This window comes from Equus asinus, chromosome 9 (assembly GCF_041296235.1).
Source record: "Equus asinus isolate D_3611 breed Donkey chromosome 9, EquAss-T2T_v2, whole genome shotgun sequence".
In the NCBI taxonomy this organism is placed as follows: Eukaryota; Metazoa; Chordata; class Mammalia; order Perissodactyla; family Equidae; genus Equus; species Equus asinus.
This window is the reverse complement of record NC_091798.1, coordinates 34,493,205-34,512,143: the sequence shown is the minus strand read 5'-3', so window position 1 is coordinate 34,512,143 and position 18,939 is coordinate 34,493,205. Positions and strand designations below refer to the sequence as shown.

The window sequence follows — 18,939 nt, the reverse complement described above, 5'->3', positions numbered from 1 at the left end:
GCGAGTTGGGACAGGACAGCAGATGTTTGGGACTTGGGGGGAAAAATGTCTACGAAGAAGAAAGAATCCGGAAAGTCTGCCGGGCTGGAGCCAGGTGGGGCGGGGCGGACCGGGAGAAGCCAGTGGGGCCGGGGTATAAATGCTGTGGTGGGGGCGACCGTGGCGGGCACAGAGAGGCGCGTGGAGAGCTGCTGCCTGGCCTCGCCTCCCGGGCCGCCCCTGCGAGTCCCGGGCGCGTGAGCACGCCTGCGCGCGCCCGGGCCCTTCCTGGCAGGCTGCTTGTAAGATGAGTGAAGAAGCAGGTGGGGGAGAGGGGAAGCAGCGAGCGAGAGGGCGAAGAGAGCGCGGGCGCTGAGCGGCGTTCACTTGGAGCGCGGCGAGCGAACGAGAAGAGCCTGATCCATGTCCCTCGCTGCCTCCCTGCCAGGCGCGCGAAGATGATGGCCATGAACACCAAGCAGCCTTTCGGCATGCACCCGGTGCTTCAAGAACCCAAATTCTCCAGCCTGCACTCCGGCTCCGAGGCCATGCGCCGAGTCTGTCTCCCAGCCCCGCAGGTACGTAGTGGAGCATAATTACCGCTCTAAGGCACATTTTTTGACAGGCACTTGCTTCATGTTTTTTTCATGTTGCCCAGAACAATCACCGCTGTCTGAACCCCTCTCCTTGTCTCCCCCACGCTCTCTCCCGGCGCGCGCTCTCTCTCATTCATGTCTCTGATCCACACGTCTGTTCCAGCAGAGCCTCTGTCCCCGTATTAATTTTTATGACCTGGGCTTTGAGGAGACGCATCTCGGTTGCTTGAAAATGTGTTTTAATCCTGAGTTGACAGTATTCCCCACTGACCGTGCTGTGCGCCTTCTCGCTTGCAGCTGCAGGGTAATATATTTGGAGGCTTTGATGAGAGCCTGCTGGCACGCGCCGAAGCTCTGGCGGCTGTGGATATCGTCTCCCACGGCAAGAACCATCCATTCAAGCCCGACGCCACCTACCATACCATGAGCAGCGTGCCCTGTACGTCCACTTCGTCCACCGTGCCCATCTCCCACCCGGCCGCGCTCACCTCGCACCCACACCACGCGGTGCACCAGGGCCTCGAGGGCGACCTGCTGGAGCACATCTCGCCCACGCTGAGCGTGAGCGGCTTGGGTGCCCCGGAGCACTCGGTGATGCCGGCGCAGATCCACCCGCACCACCTGGGCGCCATGGGCCACCTGCACCAGGCCATGGGCATGAGTCACCCACACGCCGTGGCGCCTCACAGCGCCATGCCCACATGCCTCAGCGACGTGGAGTCGGACCCGCGAGAGCTCGAGGCCTTCGCCGAGCGCTTCAAGCAGCGGCGCATCAAGCTAGGGGTGACCCAGGCGGACGTGGGCGCGGCTCTAGCCAACCTCAAGATTCCCGGCGTAGGCTCGCTCAGTCAGAGCACCATCTGCAGGTTCGAATCTCTCACTCTCTCGCACAACAATATGATCGCGCTCAAGCCAGTGCTCCAGGCGTGGCTGGAGGAAGCCGAGGCAGCCTACCGAGAGAAAAACAGCAAGCCGGAGCTCTTCAACGGCAGTGAGAGGAAGCGCAAACGCACGTCCATTGCGGCGCCAGAGAAGCGCTCACTCGAGGCCTACTTCGCTATCCAGCCGCGACCCTCCTCCGAGAAGATTGCGGCCATCGCTGAGAAACTGGACCTTAAAAAGAACGTGGTGAGGGTCTGGTTCTGCAACCAGAGACAGAAACAGAAACGAATGAAGTACTCAGCTGTCCACTGACTGCGGTGGGGCGCAGCGTCCGGGGCCGGGAGAGCTGAGTGTACGTCCTGGGGGGAACGGTTATAGGGGACTCCAGGACATTTCCTGGCAGGTCAGGTTCTCTCCCCTGAAGCCACAGACTTTCCCCTTTATCCCCCCAGGTTGCCTCCCGGCCTTCTCTTTCTCTTTTTTCCTTCCTATTCCCACCAGAAAAGTTTTGGCACTAAGAAAAAAATTCATGAAAGGCAGGCCTGGAGGGAGTAGTGCTGTCCGTGGTGCTGAAAATCACCCTCGCGCGCCAGACTGTGCGACCTCAGGGCAGGAGCCTAAACACAGGGGATAGTGAATTGGCCTGCCCGCACGACTATGTGGTCAAGGCGCCACTTTGCTAAGAGCAGTTAGGCAAGCGGTGAAGGGATGGGAAGGAAGTGATAAATAATAACACAAAGTCTAACTGGGGCACAAACGTACTGGAGATTTATTTAGAATATATAAAATACATGTATGTTTCCAAAGGATAGCCTTATACTCCTTTCCCCGCCTAAATTTTATCCCCCTCATCCTTTGGTCTGTAAGTTCTCTAAGGTGGCATGGATTAGGTTCAGGGATAGGGTGCGGGGAGTTGGGGTTCCGAGCTGTTCTCCGGGTAAGTCGGGCTTCAGACAAGGTGGGCTCAATTTGGCGACTGAAAATGCTGGGATCCCTTAGCTGTTTGCAAGCAGCAGCCGGCACCCGCTCTGGCCCATCCTCCACATCTGCTGGCGTTTGAGGGGTGATTACCGCTTGCTGGAGAGCGGGGGATTGGTACTGATCCGGACAGATTGAGGACTCTCTGACCAGAGCTCGCTGCTCCAGCCAGACTCCCAGCGCAGCGTAGAGGCGGCCGCTCGAAAGTAATTGTAACTTCTCCAAATCATATGCAAGTCCTTCCAACACGTCTAACCTCGTTGCGCTTTTCTTATTGTTGTTAGCATCGTTGTTTCCTATTATTTATTTAACTTCGCTTCTTTCCATCCCCCTTATATGGGTGGGAGTTCACTTATAGTTTTGGGCGGAAAGAGGGGCCAGACCGCCCCGTCACGTTTTATCTTTCGTTGCTTCATGTAATTTGCGTGTTGCTGTGTGACTTTTGGTTTCATACTCCGAAAAGACACAAATAAAATGTTGTTTTCTTCTCTCTTCACCCTTGAATTAACTTATAAAATAAATGCTTTATTTTTCAACCCGAATCGCAGTGCTTTTCTTTCTCAGAAGCTAAGAAGTACTAGTCTTGGAAAGGATTTTGAAAGTGAGACCAGGAAGAGCTGGGCTGTCACTTCTGCAGGCCAGTCTCCGGCCATCTGCTCTATTTTCTCCTCTTCCTCAGCCGCCTCACCCTCTCACCCTCATCCCCTCCAGGAGATCCCGCCGCTAGTCTCCCGACCTCAGGGTTTCAAGGCACTTCCCTCCACGGGTCCCCGCGTGCGAATTTATCAGCCTCTTTTTCTCAACTTCACTCAGACTGCGCAAACTTTGATGCCTGACTGATGGGAGTAGGAGCCCCCAGTGCCTCCACTCATTGGCTGTTCGATACTGAGGGCAATTTCTTAACTTCTCCGAGCCTCCATTGCTTGTCTGCAGGATGAAGATGCTAATGTCTACCTCGGAAGGTTATTGTCGGGACTAAGATTGTTTATTTAAGGCGCCTGGTAGTGCTTGGCGCTTAACAGGAAACACTATTTTAAAAGATGCAAAGGGCTAGCCAGAAAGTAAGGGGATGGATGCAAACAGGCAGGCAAGTACTCTTCGCTGGGACAGAGTCCGTTGAGGTCCCTTGGGATCTCTTCAGAAATTCACGTGGAATTGTCACCCAAGGGTCTATCTCGGCTTCTCTGAGGGGCCTACATAAGATGTCTGCTGCAAAGATCCTAGCCTAGTGCCCTGTACACAGTAGGTGCTCAGCAGATACCAGATCCATTCTCTCTCTTCCACTCCCTCTAAAAGGAGGAAGAAACCTTTTTATTTGTGAGCCGCAGAAACACCTTCATGATTTAAAAATTAATGCTCCAAGTCCAGGAGTCGTATGCACATTTCTCCACTGCGTCTTCAGAGAGCTCTGGGTCATCAGATCTCTGGCCCGAAATTCCAAGCAGAGCGGGTCTCCCCTCCGCGCAGCGCGCCCCCCTATTGCAAAAGCAATCCTGAGGATCGCCCCCAGACCCGGACCTCAGCCCCTCTGCCCCGCCTTGCGCAACAGCTCCAGCGATGCCTCCACCTCCCTCTCCATCGGGTGTCCTTTAATAATAAATGCCCTTATGCCATTACATTATATTGTGGGTTTTGAAAATTTAAAATACGGCTGATGCAATATTAATTGCCTATAGTGGTATAAAACACAGGGCCGGAGCCCAGCTGGGCTGCAGAGGAGGCGGCCGTGAGCGTCCCGAGCCGAAGCGAAGCGCTCCAGACAGACGCGCCTTTGCGGGCTGCGAGATTTCCTGCAGGTAAGAGCCTTCGGCTTTTCTGGCCCGAGAAAGAACCCGATATCCGCCTCCATCTCCTTTTCGAAAAGTTCCCTGTTGTTATTTATTTAGGTTTTTTTTTTTTAATTCATAACCGCAAAAGTTTGGGAGACTTTTTGGAGAGGGCGAGATGAGCCTCCTGGGCGCAAGATCTGCGCCGGAACCGCCGGGCTAGGTTACGAGTGGGACCTGCGCCTCTGCCCCGCGGCCGCTTCAGGCGCCCCGGACCGCCTGCACGCTGGAGTGTTTGGACCAAATTCTACCTGCAGGCGGGAGTTGCAGGCGGGAGTTGTGGCCCGGTCCACGACGCGCTCCACCCTCTCCCACCCCGTGAGTGCGCCGCGTCGGCGCCTCCGCCTCACTCCTTGGGCTTGCTCAGGAAGCAACGGGAGCTGTGTGTTCTCCGGCATTGTGCCGTCGCCTTTGCCACTTGTCTGGCGGAGGCACAGACCTCTTGAAGGTGGGGCTTGGGTGGGTACCAGCCGGTTTCGGGTTCACACAGGCCTGGTTTGCCTCCTGGTGGGCTATTTCCTAACCATGTGACCTTAATCAAGTCACACCACCTCTCCGAGCCTCTGCTGATGGCTGTAAAACCTCACAAAAATTATTTTTGAGTAATTGAAAAGCACCCTGGTGCATATTTTCCTTTCCCAAATCCTGCCAACTTGCAACATTCACTGTCCAAGGCCCAGCTGGGAGTGGCTTTAAACTGTACCAAGAGAAAGTGAAGTCAATGTTCAGGACAGTTTGTATGGAAAGCTGCATCAGGTGTCTCAAGGTGGGAATTTGAGGGTCACTTGTAGATCAGGGGAAAGGCTTCTAGGCACCTTCCTAGCTAGAACCAGGGCCTGACCTGGAAGGAGCCAGGCATACATCAGCCAGCATGGCTGAAGCCCTGGCAGGCAGAACTTGGAGGCAGGAATCCTGCCTTTCCTGAGTCTGAGCTGTGTGACCTCTGGCCAGGAGCTTCCTCTCTCTGTGCCTAGGGTAGTGTCAGTTTTGTTCATTGTTTCACATCCAGCTCCCAGCTCATGGTTTGGCCCAGAGTGGCAGGCAATAGGTGCTGTTGAATGAATGAATAAGGTTTTTGTTTTGTAACATGAAAGGACCCCTTCCAGCCCAATCCTCTCTGGATTCTAGGGACTGTAGGAAAGAACAAAGACCATGGGGAATAGACAAGTCTCCCTGGAAGTGGGTTCAGGGTCCAGGTGGTGTCTGCATCTCAAGCTTCCATTCAAAGGCAGCCAGTTTCCTTCCTGTTTAAATCAGAAGAGCCTTTGCCTCACTCTGTGCTGATCATGGGTAGAGAGGGGCTGCTCCATGACCCAGGCCCTGGGAACCCAGAGGAGAAACAGGGAGGAGGGTCGGCGGTGACCTCTGCCCTGCTAGAGTGCCCTCCCTTGGAGGCTGAATTTTTTACTTTCTGCTGAAATGGAAACAGCTCCAGCTCTGGAGTAGACAGACATGAGATGAAATATCTACTCCATCTCTTTCCTGAGTAAGTGACTTCAGGGCTCTGAGCCTCAGTGGCCTTATCTGAAAAATTGGAAAAAAGACTATCTTTCAAGATTGCTCTGATGATTAAATGAAACCACATAAGCCCAGGGCCTGACACATAGTAGGCATTAATGGATATTTAGTATCTTTAAAACATTATTTATACTCAGAAAAGTGAGAGGTAGTGTAGCAGGGTCAAACTCAGGGCTTAGAGTCAGGTGGGATTAACATTTCCCCCTCTGTGAGCCACAGTCTGTTTATCTATAAAATGAGGGTGGTAGCAGTGTCCACCGGCTTGCCACGTGGTTGTCAGGGGCAAGCCGGAAAGTGTAAAAGAAATCTCTTTGCACACTGTGCCTCCCAGTTATGGAGGGGACAATGAATTCGCTCTCCAGGAGTCCATGGTGCGCATACATAGTTCCCTCCTAGAAGCTTGACCCCAGTAGGCGGTTCCTTGAACTCCAGCCTTCCTCCCTTGCAGATTCCTGGCAAGCATCAGGCTTCTGTGACCGCTGGAGACTCAGCGCGGCGCTCCCCCCCTGAGGGGCGGAGCTCCAGTGGGCAGAGGAGGCGAAGAGGATGGGGTCTCTGATTCGCTCTCCCCCGCCCAGCTCCCACCTTTGGCACCCAGCTCTAGAAAGAGTCAGTAAAAGCCTCTCGTTTTACTGAAGGGAGAGACTGAGGCACAGAGAGGGGCAGAGGGACTTAGCTGGCTCCTTCCACTTAAAATTGCTCTTTTCCCCAGTCACGCCATCGCACTACCCCTTTTCTTTCTTTCTTAGTCTTTCTTACTCACTGATAACACCCTGTTTATTTATTTAGCAGTAAACGCGCTCGGGGAGGGCAAGTACCACGTCGGCCCAGTTCCCCTCTGCCTCCCTGAACCTAGGCAGGGCCTCGCAGAGAGTGAGCGCTTCACAAAGCTTTGTTGGATAAATGAATAATAATATCTAACAAGTATTGAGGGCTTCCTGTATGTCAGGTACTGTTCCAGGCACTTTACGTGTATTAATTTATTAATCCTTAGACAACATCATGAGCAGGTACCATTTTAACCCCCATTTTACAGATGAGAACTTGGAGGCACAGAGTGTTTACGTAACTTGCCCAGGGCAAGTGGTGAACACAGCATTTGGTGGAGAGATCTGGCAAAAACCCGGTTTCTTCACGGCACGCCTCCCCAGGTGAGACCTAACCCTGGTAGGGGGCAGGGGAGGGGGCCCGCCTGGGGTGGAGGTGGAGCAGGCGCGTCAGATTTGGCTGGAGACGCGGCGCGAGCAGAGGAGGGAGGGAAGCTGAGGGTGCCCGCTGTCCTCGCCGGGTTTCGGGCCCTCCACCCGCGCTCCGTCTCCGCGGGTCTCTCCCCTCGCATTCGCGCCGCCTCTCACCTCTGGTCCCCGTCTGTCGGTCTGTTTACTTGTCTCCAGAGAACCGGCTCTTAGCTTCCCTCCAGCCTCGCAAGCGCGAAGCTCTGACCCCAACGTGCAAGACCGAGGTGGGCCGTGTCCCAGGGGCGCGCAGAAAGCTCCCTCCCCCTTCTCTCCTCCGCGGAGCTGCCGGAGCCCCCGCGCTAACCCCGCCCCGGCGGGCAGCCGGAGCCAGCGAGGACCCCGGCGGACGAATTAGTCTCCCCTTCGATCGCTCTTTTCCGATCAGGTCAGGTTTCCCTCCGTACCCCGACGGCGCTTCCGCACCGCCCGGCTCCCAGGGCTCCCCCGCGGGGTCGGGGTTTGCCCGGCGCCTCCCAGCGCCTCCGGAGAGGGCTTCCCCTCTGCTGCGCTCCGGCCTGCGGAGCCCCCCGAAATTTGGGAGGAGCGTCTGGGAGAGAAAGATGGACGGCCAGGCCCAGGCTCTTCCTGGGGGTCCTCTCTAGCCGGTGTTTCCTGTTCCCAACGAGTGGAGTACTTGTCCCTATAAAACGTCAGTTCTCTGCCCCCTACCTCAGCGCAGCCCTGCCCAGCCCGGCGCTGGAGGCAAACTGGTACGGAATACAGGACTCTCTCTCTTTTGAGTTTTAGCTTTGGTTTTAAGATTTCACACACACACAAAATCCTAGTGTTTGTCCTGGGAAAATCAGAATTTTGTGGGACTTTTTTATACACAGCATTTAATATTGTTTTTACTTTGAATTTCATAAGGTGGGAGAACCACCATAATTTCAAGAGGTCTCTGGCCCAACCCCACTCCCAATCCCAATGTCTCTCTTTCCTCAACTCACAAGCCCCTTCCCCCTACACACACACACACACACACACACACACACACACACACACACCAGCCCAACTCCAAAACCCAACATCCCTGCCTGCCCCTGCGACAGAGCCCCTCAATGCCTGGGGCTTTGCTAGCCGCTCACCTCTTGGCAGATGTAATGTCCAGCTCTCATAAATCAAGACCATAAAAAGCTTACTTTCATATGCACTCAATTTCTACCAAACCTAAACTAATTGCATAAATTCCTTTAGGCCACTCAAAGCTGCTCTCCGGGTTGGGATCTGATCAATTAGTCATTAGGCACTCCATTAGCTGGGGCTTAAGCTGCCTCATATAAATGTCTCCTGTCAATTTGCTTGTAATTGAATGAATAAAAAAGGGTGCAATTATCAGCACAGAGGATCAGAATGAGGAGAGGTCAATTTTATTCAAATATTTAAAAAATGTCTTAATCTAATAATAATAATAACAATAACAATAATTAGAAGGCATTTAGACACCAGCCACTCCAAGAGTCTTGTCCATGTTAAGGAAAGCTCTGGCCTGAGACACAGCAACCTGAGTGTGTATCTATGCTCTGCCGCCTGGCAAAATTTGACTCTCCCATCCTCGGGGCCTCAGTTTCTCTATCTGTGAAACAAGTTGGTGGGAGGTGATTTTCCTTCTTTTTAAAAATTAATTTTATATTTTGTCAAAGTAATTCACGCATATAGTTAAAAATTGAGTACAGAAGGGCAATTTGACCAACCTCCACCCTCAGTCACTTTTGGCTGTTTCTTTTGGAAGTTAATTACATGTTTAAATAATATATATTTGACACTGTTTCTCTTTTTTTTTTAAGTTCAAGGTTTATTTCCTAGTATTTTGATTAAATAATACATGCTTCAAATTCAAAGGAAATAGAAGATTTGCAGTGAAAAGTCTTTCTACCACCCTTGACCCAAGTTATCCAGTTCCTTTTGTTTGAAAGCAAATAACATTCTCAATTTCTGGTGTATACTCCAAAGATATTTTATTAGCTGTCATTTCTTGATTTGTCATTTTTAGTCATTGTGCATTAACTTCTTGCTATGGTGTCAGAGATCTAGAGATATAATAATCTTGAATAACCTTCCTACACCAAGAATCCTAGGAAGTTTTGCATAAAATCAATAATTTAAAAATAGGACATGAATGGGCAGTTGAAAATTGTGAATCTTTTCTTTGACCAACAATTACTTTGGAATTGTAGATCCCATATGTATAAAAACTGCCTACTCACAGACACAAAGAGTGTTTATAGGTTGATTTGAGTTCTTTCTACCTCCTTCCAAATGGAATTTAAGGCAGCCTATCTGTTATTACTATGGAATTAGACACTACACATATAATGGAGGTACATTTATCTACTGGATACTTCAATTCATACAGTGCTTGGTTTTGTTAGATTCTGTTAAAAATTTATCTTCACTTCATTGTCTCCTCCAAGTGAGCCGACTTCTCCAGTAAGATGAGTTTTTCTTGCTGGACACAGGTATGATGAGGCTGGGGTGGGGGGGGGGGAACATTGACAATATCATCTAGTGATCCATCTAGGGTTGGGGTGAGCACCAGACTGCAGACATTTCATCTCAGCTTTCATGTGTGAGGGAGCAAGAACCTCAGAATATGTGTTCTGACGAAAGTGCAAGGCGGTGATCCTGACTGACTGCTGGGAGATGTACAAGGAACCATTGTCCCAGGTGGGGTTGATTTGTATTGAACCCTGCACACTCTCTCAGTGAAGTCCCCTTGTAGTGAAAAGCGTGACTTGGAAGAGAGTCACCTGGGAGACCTGGAATCATCTCTGGTCAGCATACTGAGCACAGGCCATGTGGTGGAGTGGGAAGGAACCTGCAATGTGCACAAAGAGGTCTGAGTTCCAGGCCTTACTCTGGGATCTTGGCAACTCTATTCACTTCTCAGTGCTTCAGTTTCCCCAACTCTAACTTGAGAAAATTGAGCTAGATAGTTCAATTTTGATGAGGATTTGTGGACTCCCTTGAGAATCTGAGGCAAACTGTTTTCTTAACTCAGAAAAATGCACATCTATGCACCCAAAAGTTTTGCTAACTTCTTGAAGTTCAACCATGGACCCTTGGGTTCAACCCATGAGTTGATGGGTCTCAGGTTAAGACCCCTCGGACTAGGTGATCTAAAGGCTCTTCCTGATGTGATTATCTGAATCTATGATTAAATAGAAGCTTTTAAACAAACACTGAAATTAAATAAGTTCTGAAACCAGTTTAGCAAACTGGAAAGAATTTGACTGAAAGCACAAATAAAATGTCAATTAGACCATAAGCCGGTTGTCAATAAAGACTCCAAATGGCTTTGGCAAAATTATTTTTCAGATCAATAATCAATCTCTCAAGAGACAGTGTGATGGAGTGAAAAAAGCACTACATTAGGGGTCAAAATCCAGGTTTGTTTTTTTTTAACCAGTCTTCCGACAGCTAGAATTGAGACTTTGAGCTGGGGACTTCCCTGCTCTGGCCTCTCCTCTATCAGTAAAATGAGGAGGTTGGACCAGATGACTTCTGAAGCTTTGAGGTGTGATATTATGTGAGCTTATGTGTATAAGCACTGGCATGTCTTACATATGATATTTGTTTTGGATTATGTTATCTTTCTATTTTGTTTTCAAAAGGATAGTTGTATGATCAAAGTAGAGCTGGAAGAAGGGGCCATGGATTGTGGTATCTCCTGGGTTCCCAGCGTTGAGGTTTCTGAAACCATATGTCAGAAACACAACTCCCACCTTCTACTGAAAAAATGTCTATAAGTTTAAAAATTAAAGGCAGGGCAGGTATAGGAGGCAGGAAGAAATTAAAACATTTTTTATACTAAATAGCCCTGGTTCAGTCAAGACAGTTCATCAGCAGGTCTGGGGAGACCCAGCGCGGTGGGGAGCAGAGGGGCTAGGAATTCATGTGGGCTGGCCAGGGTGGCACCGGGTACCCATGCTGATCCTGGCTCTGGCTGGAGTCCACAGATAAGAGAATGCTGAACAGGGCTCCTGTTCTCTGCTCCCAGATCTTCATTTTTCTACCCTTCTGACTTGGATTAACACTCGCAGCGGTAGCTCATTAGCCTTTAAGGGTCTGCATTACTGGCCACATTGCTCAGGTAAAATGATGAGAACATGAACCACCTTCAACTCTTCCACCTCCAACTTGCCAGAGTTTCTCCTTTCTGATCTATAGTCCCTCCTTCCCACCCCCAGTTTTACTGAGACATAATTGACATATAACATTGTATAAGTTTAAAGTGGACAACATAATGATTTCGTATATGTATCTATTGCAAAATGATCACCACAATAAGATTATTTAACATCCATCACCTTACATAGTTACATTTTTTTTCCCTTGTGGTGAGAACTTTTAAGATCTACTCTCTTAGCAACATTCAAGCATACAATACAGTATTATTAACTATAGTCATCATATTGTACATTACCTATCCAGAACTTATTTATCTTATAATTGGAAGCTTGCTCCTTTTGACTACCTTCACTTAATTTCTCTGTACTATAGTTTTTACTTCTTGATTTTTTCACTGAGAGTATTTTGCTATTGCTTATGGCATCATGTAAGACGGCCTATCTCTTCTACTAATTTTATTAGGTCGTTGAGGGGAAGGCCTGTATTTCTTGACTGTCACAGTAGAGTTTTTTCCATCACAAGGAAGAGTTTTAATGATATTTACTCCAAAGCTTTATACTGTCGTTGTTAGACACATATGGAATCCTAGAATGTGAACTGAGAAGGGTTCTGTAGACCCTCTGGTTGGAGAACGTGATGTTGTAATTCTGGGGCTTCAGGAATCTGTATTCTTCACAATCTATCCACGTGACTCTAAATACTTACCCAGATTTAAGAAGATGTTTCTGACACTTTTTTTTCTCCACCAAAGTGCCCAACACTGGAGTTTGGATATATCGCCTGAAGCACAAAATCCTTTCAATTCTTATTTCATTAAAGGTGGTAGAAATTTTGCACTCCAGTTCACAAACATCTGTGACTGTTTAGCCCCGACTCCCACTCCTGTGTTAGTCTCCTTCTCATGGGGTAAGTCGTTGCAGCACCCAGAACCGTTGGCTACAAACACACCCTGCACAGTGATATGTGGCCCATAGGAACAAATAGCCTAACTTGACAGTAAACTCTAGTGAAAACTCTTTTTTATGGGGCAAAAATGAGACCTAAAGGCAATCTGGTAAATAAGAGTAAAACAAGCAACATCTCTACTGATCACTTTAGAATACAGTAATGCATCGCTTAATAATGGGGACACTTTCTGAGAAATGTGTTGTTAGGTGATTCCATCATTGTGTGAATATCATCAAATGTACTTACACAAACCTAGATGGTATAGCCTACTACACACCTAGGCTCTATGGTACTAATTTTATGGGACCACCGTTATATATGTCATCTGTCATTGACCAAAACGTCATCATGCGGCACATGACTGTAGTAGGTATTTAACAAATATTCGAAATTGAGTCTATGAATGAGTGAGTCTTGCTTATTATCCTCCTGACCACACCCTCTCCCCCCAAAGGTGAAGGGAGGAAAGGTGGAGATTTGAAGGTGTGAAGTGTTCCTGTATTCAAAGAGCTGCCCCTCCTAAGATATTTTACAAACCTAGTTGAAGTATATGTATTGTAATCCAAGTTTTATAAATGAGGTATCTGAAAGGTTAAACGACTTGTCCAAGGTCACACAACTAATAAATGGTAGAACCCAGGAGGTAAACCCAGGATGGTCTGCCTCTAGAGCTGTACTCTGCACTATGCCACGCTTGTTCCTGTAGAAGAAAATGGACTTAAGTCTTTAGGGGTGAAATCTGAAGGACTGTTATGTGAAAGAAGCCCTACTCTTGTTCTGTGGGTTCCTGAGATGTATAACTAGGAAATGAAAGTCACAGAGAGAAAAATATTCAATGCTACACAAAGAAGAAGGCTCTGGCAGTCAACACGGTCCAAGGAGTGGGCCGTGCTACGACCCCCTCCATGTCTTGGAGGATCTAAGCAGAGATTTTAGTGAATGATGCTGGGGGGGATTTCGTGACATCTCATTCCAACCTGAGAGCTGATGCTGCTCCAGATTGTTTGTTCCTAGATACCAGCAGTGAAAAATATAAAGGAACTATCTCATCCAGAAAATTGATAACTTCCTTAAAGGAGCATGGAAAGTAAATATTATTTCAATATTTTTATTCTTTGCATTTGTCTTTTGGAATACCAAGATATATACTTGAAACTTGTAATAATAAAAACATTGGGCTCTGCTCCTTGATCAACTTAGTGTATTAGAAGAACTCGGCAACACTTTGCTCTCTGTAGAGTTAGCCTCGGGGGTAACTAGAGCCTTCAGGGGAGAATAGGGACATCACTGGGAGCTGTTATTTAAAAATGGTTTTGTAGAGTAGGGACCAGATGGGGCCCTGCCTGCCTTGTGCCTACTGGCATGGCTTTATCTTCTCTCCCAACTTTTCTTCCTTAAAAAAGAAAAGCTTCTCTTCCTTTGTTCCTTCAGTTCTTTCCCTCCCTGTCTCCTTTTCCCTGAGCACAGTGTCAAAGTTCTTGGGAGGACTGGTTACTGCTTTTAAGTTTTTCACTCGGACCCTTGAGTGTTCCAGAGACAACAGGCCACAGAGAACCCTCGAAACCAAGGCTGAGCTACCAAAAAGAAGACCAAACATGCACTTTGGGTACTTGCAAAGCAAAGACGTCTCAAAATAAGAAAAGATGTTTTGGAAGACTTCAGTATTTGATATTTAGCATTCCAGTAGTCAAGTTCAAGATTGTGCTGGACTTCCTTCCATGTGTTTTATGAGATAGTGTTTTAAATTTCATACAGAAGTAGCGGTAGTATAAAGTATTCAATGTTTAAAGTTTCTAAAGATCTTCATTTGAGCCAACATAAAAAAATATAATTATATAAATGATTATGAATACCCTGAACTGTGCTTTTTTTTTTTTTTTTTTAATTCTCCAGCACAGGTTGATCAAAGAACTGAAGAAAAGTGGAGTCTTTTCTGATTTCTGTGTAGATGCCTGGCTTCATCAGAAATAGCTGAGGTCTGGAAATATAATGAGTTAATTCAGCAAAACATTTGTTTTTGTCATTTGTTTTATTAGAGAGCTTGGGACTCAGCCCCTGCCCCCATGGAGCTTACACTTACATTGGGGACTACGGATAGCTCGTTCCTGGGAGTCAGGACCAATTTGTTTGTTAGGTGCTGACTGAGTTAACCCGACCTTACCCGCGTGTAGTGTTTTGGAACTAGTCTCAACTTTTCTGGATAGCTCTGTTAGCATACTATATAACCTACGGATGCCATTCCCCTCCTCTTCTCACCCTCCTCCCCAGAAAGAAAAGTCACGGAAGCTGAAAAGAAGAGACAGAAAACCTTCAAACCCTGTGATTTAGCTTAAGGTCACTTGGCACCAAGTTATGGAGCTTAATTATGATTTTTTGAAAAAAACAACATAAAGAAGCAGCAGTCAGCTGGAGAGGAAGGTGTGTATTCCTGGCCACCACAGTAGATCACTAACGGATGGAGCCACTCCCTCTGTCTGCTCGTTGGCCACCCATTGCACGGATCCAGCTTGTACACGGCCCTCCTCTTTGTCTGTGACGAGTTGCGATGGGTGCATCTTCTCCAGAACAAACCAGCTGCTGACCTGTATGTAGCTGGACTCTTCAGAGTTTAAACCCAGCTTAAATGTTTTCCTAGGGTGGGGGCAGTATGGAGAAGCGCTGCTTCTTTTCTGAAGAGAACTCAAGTTGTGTCTGAGAAGGTCAGATAGGAACTAGGTGATGCTGATGTTATTGCCAAGAGTCAGAGTAGGATTTATTTTCTTTTAAATTTAATTTTAAAATCAAAGTTATATGTGTCCATAGTTAAAAGACTCACATCTTTAGCAAGGCTTGGTGTGGAAAGGAACTATCCTGCATCCTCCTCCCCTTATACCCTGATTCCGCAGGCGGTCACTTTCAACCCTTTCAGCTTCCTGTTTTGCTATTTACCTCACTATCTCTAAATATCGTGTTTATATTGATACCTCTTGATTGTTCAGTTCCCTGTAAGGAGATGAGGATTTAGCGCTCTCTCATTCCCTATGCCAATTCCCACCCCCTCAGCATTCCAATATAGTTAAATCTTAATTTGGGTTAGATTAATATTCAGCGTCTTACATGTTTCATTCTCACCTAACATTTACTGCTGAGCCATGTGAGGTACTATATTGCTTTTCCTTTCCTGAGTGATATTTTATTTTTCTTGGCATTAATAATTATTGCTTTTTTCTTTGTTATATTTATTATTAATGAGCTCCAAATTCTCCTCATTTATGTAAATCTCCTCTCAAAACTTTCAAACACACAAAGCACTCTATCAGTTTGATCTTCTTGAAAAAGTCTCTATTGGAGTCTTCTGACCTGCTTCAGGCCGAGCTGGTTGCTTTCCAGGTCTGCTGACAGCTGTCATCCTAGGATCCCCTTTCACCGTCATCCTAGGGGTTTCCTTTTGGGTTGAATTCTCTGTTTCTCAGAATCTATATCTTCTCTTTAGGTGTATGACCCATTTAGGTGGGACACATGCTACCTGTGAGAGAGTGCAATGGACACAGATTTCTTTGAAAACGATCAGGTCTAAAAATGTCTTTCTTCTATTCTCACACTTAAATGGTAATTTGACCAGTTATAGAATTCTGGGTTGGAATTAGTTCTCCCTCAGCATTTTGAAGAGATTGCTCCACTGCCTTCTAGCATTTGGGGTTACTGTTGAAAAGTTCAAGGCCCTTCTCATGCTTGATTTTTGTAGGAAGTCTGTGTTCTCTCTCTGGGAGCTTTTAGGGTACATTCTTTTTTTTTATTTGTTCTGCTGAGCAATTTTCAGTCTTGAAACTCATTACTTTCATTCTGGGAAATTTTGGACTGGTTAAATTGCCAGAGAAGAATCTCTCAATTTCCTGTTTGGAGGATATATGTCTGCCTGCTCACGTTCAAGGTGCTGAGTCGGGGAAAAGTAATGGGATTGTCAACATTTAGAATGTAAAATATTATTTCATTCCTCTGTTTCCAATATGGTTGGTGTCCCAAATACAATAACTTAAAAAAAAACCCCATTGTCCAGTGAATAAATTACCAGTATTCTGCTAGGTTTGGGTGAGGCAGTTGCCCACCTGCGACAAGTGGGTGAGGTAATCTGAAAGTCTAACCACTTCTTAAACAAACTTTCAACCAAGCCACCCATTTGCAGCCTCATCTTAACTCCTACTTTCGGAGATATGTGGTACTAACAATGCACAAGCCTTTCAGGGAATCTACTGTGCATTTCTAGTTGCTTCTCAGCTTTTCTCACTGCTGACTTAGGATTCAGCTTTCTTTCTTTCTTTCTTTTTGCTGAGGAAGATTAGCCCTGAGCTAACATTCATTGCCAATCCTCCTCTTTTTTCGCTTGAGGAAGATTAGCTCTGGGCTAACATCTGTGCCAATCTTCCTCTACTTTTTTGCATGTGGGACACCACCACAGCATGGCTGCTGAGTGGAATAGGTCTGTAGCCAGGATCTGAACCTGTGAACCTGGGCTGCTGAAGTGGAGAGCACAAAACTTTAACTACTTGGCCACAGGGCCAGACTCAGGATTCAGCTTTCTTGAGTCCTGTTAAATCAATGACCTTTTACCTGTTTGCTTTCCAGTGTACTAATTGGCTCCTCCCTCATTCTCTTTGTCCCTGATGGCTTATGCTTTAAATATCCTTTAATGGTCATTTTAAGGTTAGGTTTTTGGAGAGAGTGGAACTGATACATGTGTCCAATCTCCTACTTCAGCTGGAGGTCTCCAGAGCCGGGATTCTGAACTAGGGTCTGAGGATGCCTGGGAGAGCCAGGGTGGTGCTTTAGTGGAGGGAGTCTTTGTACCCCCTGAAACTACATGAAAAATTATGTCTTTATTGCATATTTTCGCCCTTGCTGAGTCTATAGCTTTTATCAAATTCTCAAAATGATCTGTAACCTCCTCAAAATCTAAGTACCACTTCTCCAGAGGTCAAATATATGTTACATTGGGAAGAAGATGCCACAGGCTTGAAGATTCTCAAATTTAGGAAAATATTAGGCCAGTTCAGAGCTCTTCAATCCTGTTAAGTGATGAAGGCTCCAATCACAGGGACTGAACAGTCCTTGAAAACCAGTTCATTCCTATCCATTGCACCATGTAGTACATGGTTCTCTCCTAGGTCCAAAGAACCACCACACTATCCAAAGGAAAGAGCACTCACATATTTAAAATCATAGGTGGAAAGTAACTGATGAAACTTTTGAGATTATCCAATTCAGAATAACAGACTCAAATGCCAAAAGATCACAAATGAGAACAATGAGCCACACACAGGGCGTCAGAGAAGCTCAGATTGTGGTGAACTAGAGGGTACGTCCCTGGCCTAAAGCCAGCAGAAGTTACTCCGAATCAGCCAGTGACTGCCACGTGGGGCAATGAGCCCAATGTGAGCCAATCTTCTGATTTTTCCAGAGAAGGTGGAAATCTAGATTTCTAAAATGTGTTATCTCTATATCTCTTTTTCCTTAAAATAAAAGTTAAAAAAATCAGGTAAGCCAAACTAAAATACATAGGCCAGGGACCGGCCCTGTGGCTCAGTGGTTAAGTTTGCGCTCTCCACTTCGGTGGCCCAGGATTTCTCCTGGTTTGGATCCTGAGTGTGGTCATGGCACCGCTCGTGAAGCCATGCTGAGGCGGCGTTCCACATAGCACAACTAGAGGCACTCACAACTAGAATATACAACTGTGTACTTGAGGGCTTTGGGGAGAAGAAGAAGAAGGAAAAAAGAAGATTGGCAACAGATGTTAGCTCAGGTGCCAATCTTTTAAAAAAAATATATATATGTATAGCCCAGATTTAGCTCACAGACCACACCAGTTTGTGACATCTGATCTAATCCAATCTTCTTATGCATATTGGGAGCCTGTGGCCCAGAATGAGGAAGCTCCCATGTCAGTGTTTCCCAGGAGGGTTCTAGACTGGCCCTTGGAGTCCTGAGAGCAGCCCTGGATCCTTCATATACAGACCAAAGGGTGGAAATTGATGGTGTTGGAGTGTGTGTGTGTGTGTGTGTGTGTGTGTGTGTGTGTAAAAGAGAGAGAGAGTGTGGGGGGAAGAAAGGGTGCACTCTGGTGAGGAGATAAGATAAAGAAAGAGTGTTGGCTTTGGTCCCAAGAGCTATACTTCTACAAGAGCACCACAAAATTGGGTGGGGGTGGGGATGGTGAGAGAGGCAAAAATACTTAGTAGTTTTCAGATTCTAGAAAGATCCAGTGCTGTCCAATAAAACTTTCTGTGATTATGGAAATGTTCTGTATCTGCATTGTCTGGTATGGTAGCCACTAACTCTGTCTCTGTTGAGCACTTCAAATGTGGCTAATGCAACTCAGAAACTGAAATTTTAATTTAATTTAATTTAATTTAAATTTAAAAGTCACCTGTGGTTAGTGGCTACTGAACTAGGCAGTGCAGGTGTGATATTGTAATTTATAATAAATATATGTATATATTTGGTTTTCCTCCCATTTTTGTCACAGAGCTCCTAAAATCCTTGGGATTTCCTAAATGATGAGAGCGTAAAAATGTCTTTGGTTATGTTATCGAGGTGACCACACCTAAGGATGGTGGTTGGTTGCCAGGAGAACCAACCTGTGATTAGAAGGTTGAAACTTTCAGTCCTACTCCCCCCACCTCCAGGGAGATGAGACAGCTGGAGTTTGAATCAATCACCAATGGTCAATGATTTAATCAGTCATGCTTATGTAATGAAGCCTCCATAAAAACCCAAAAGGAGAGGCTTCAGAGAGATTCCAGGTTGGTGAACACATGGAGACCCACATTTGGGGAGAGTGGTGTGCTCAGAGAGAGTATGGAACTCTGCGCC

General features: G+C 46.8%; 1 protein-coding gene across 1 annotated transcript; it reads left to right on the top strand.

The window, feature by feature from the left end:
* Nucleotides 1-437: 437 nt before the first annotated feature.
* Nucleotides 438-1,891, top strand: POU4F3 (POU class 4 homeobox 3). The gene is made up of 2 exons (XM_014854828.3): nt 438-557; nt 873-1,891. The coding sequence occupies exons 1-2, from the start codon at nt 438-440 to the stop codon at nt 1,767-1,769; spliced, it is 1,017 nt and encodes a 338-aa protein (XP_014710314.1). The 3' UTR covers nt 1,770-1,891.
* The last annotated feature ends 17,048 nt before the right edge of the window (nt 1,892-18,939 follow it).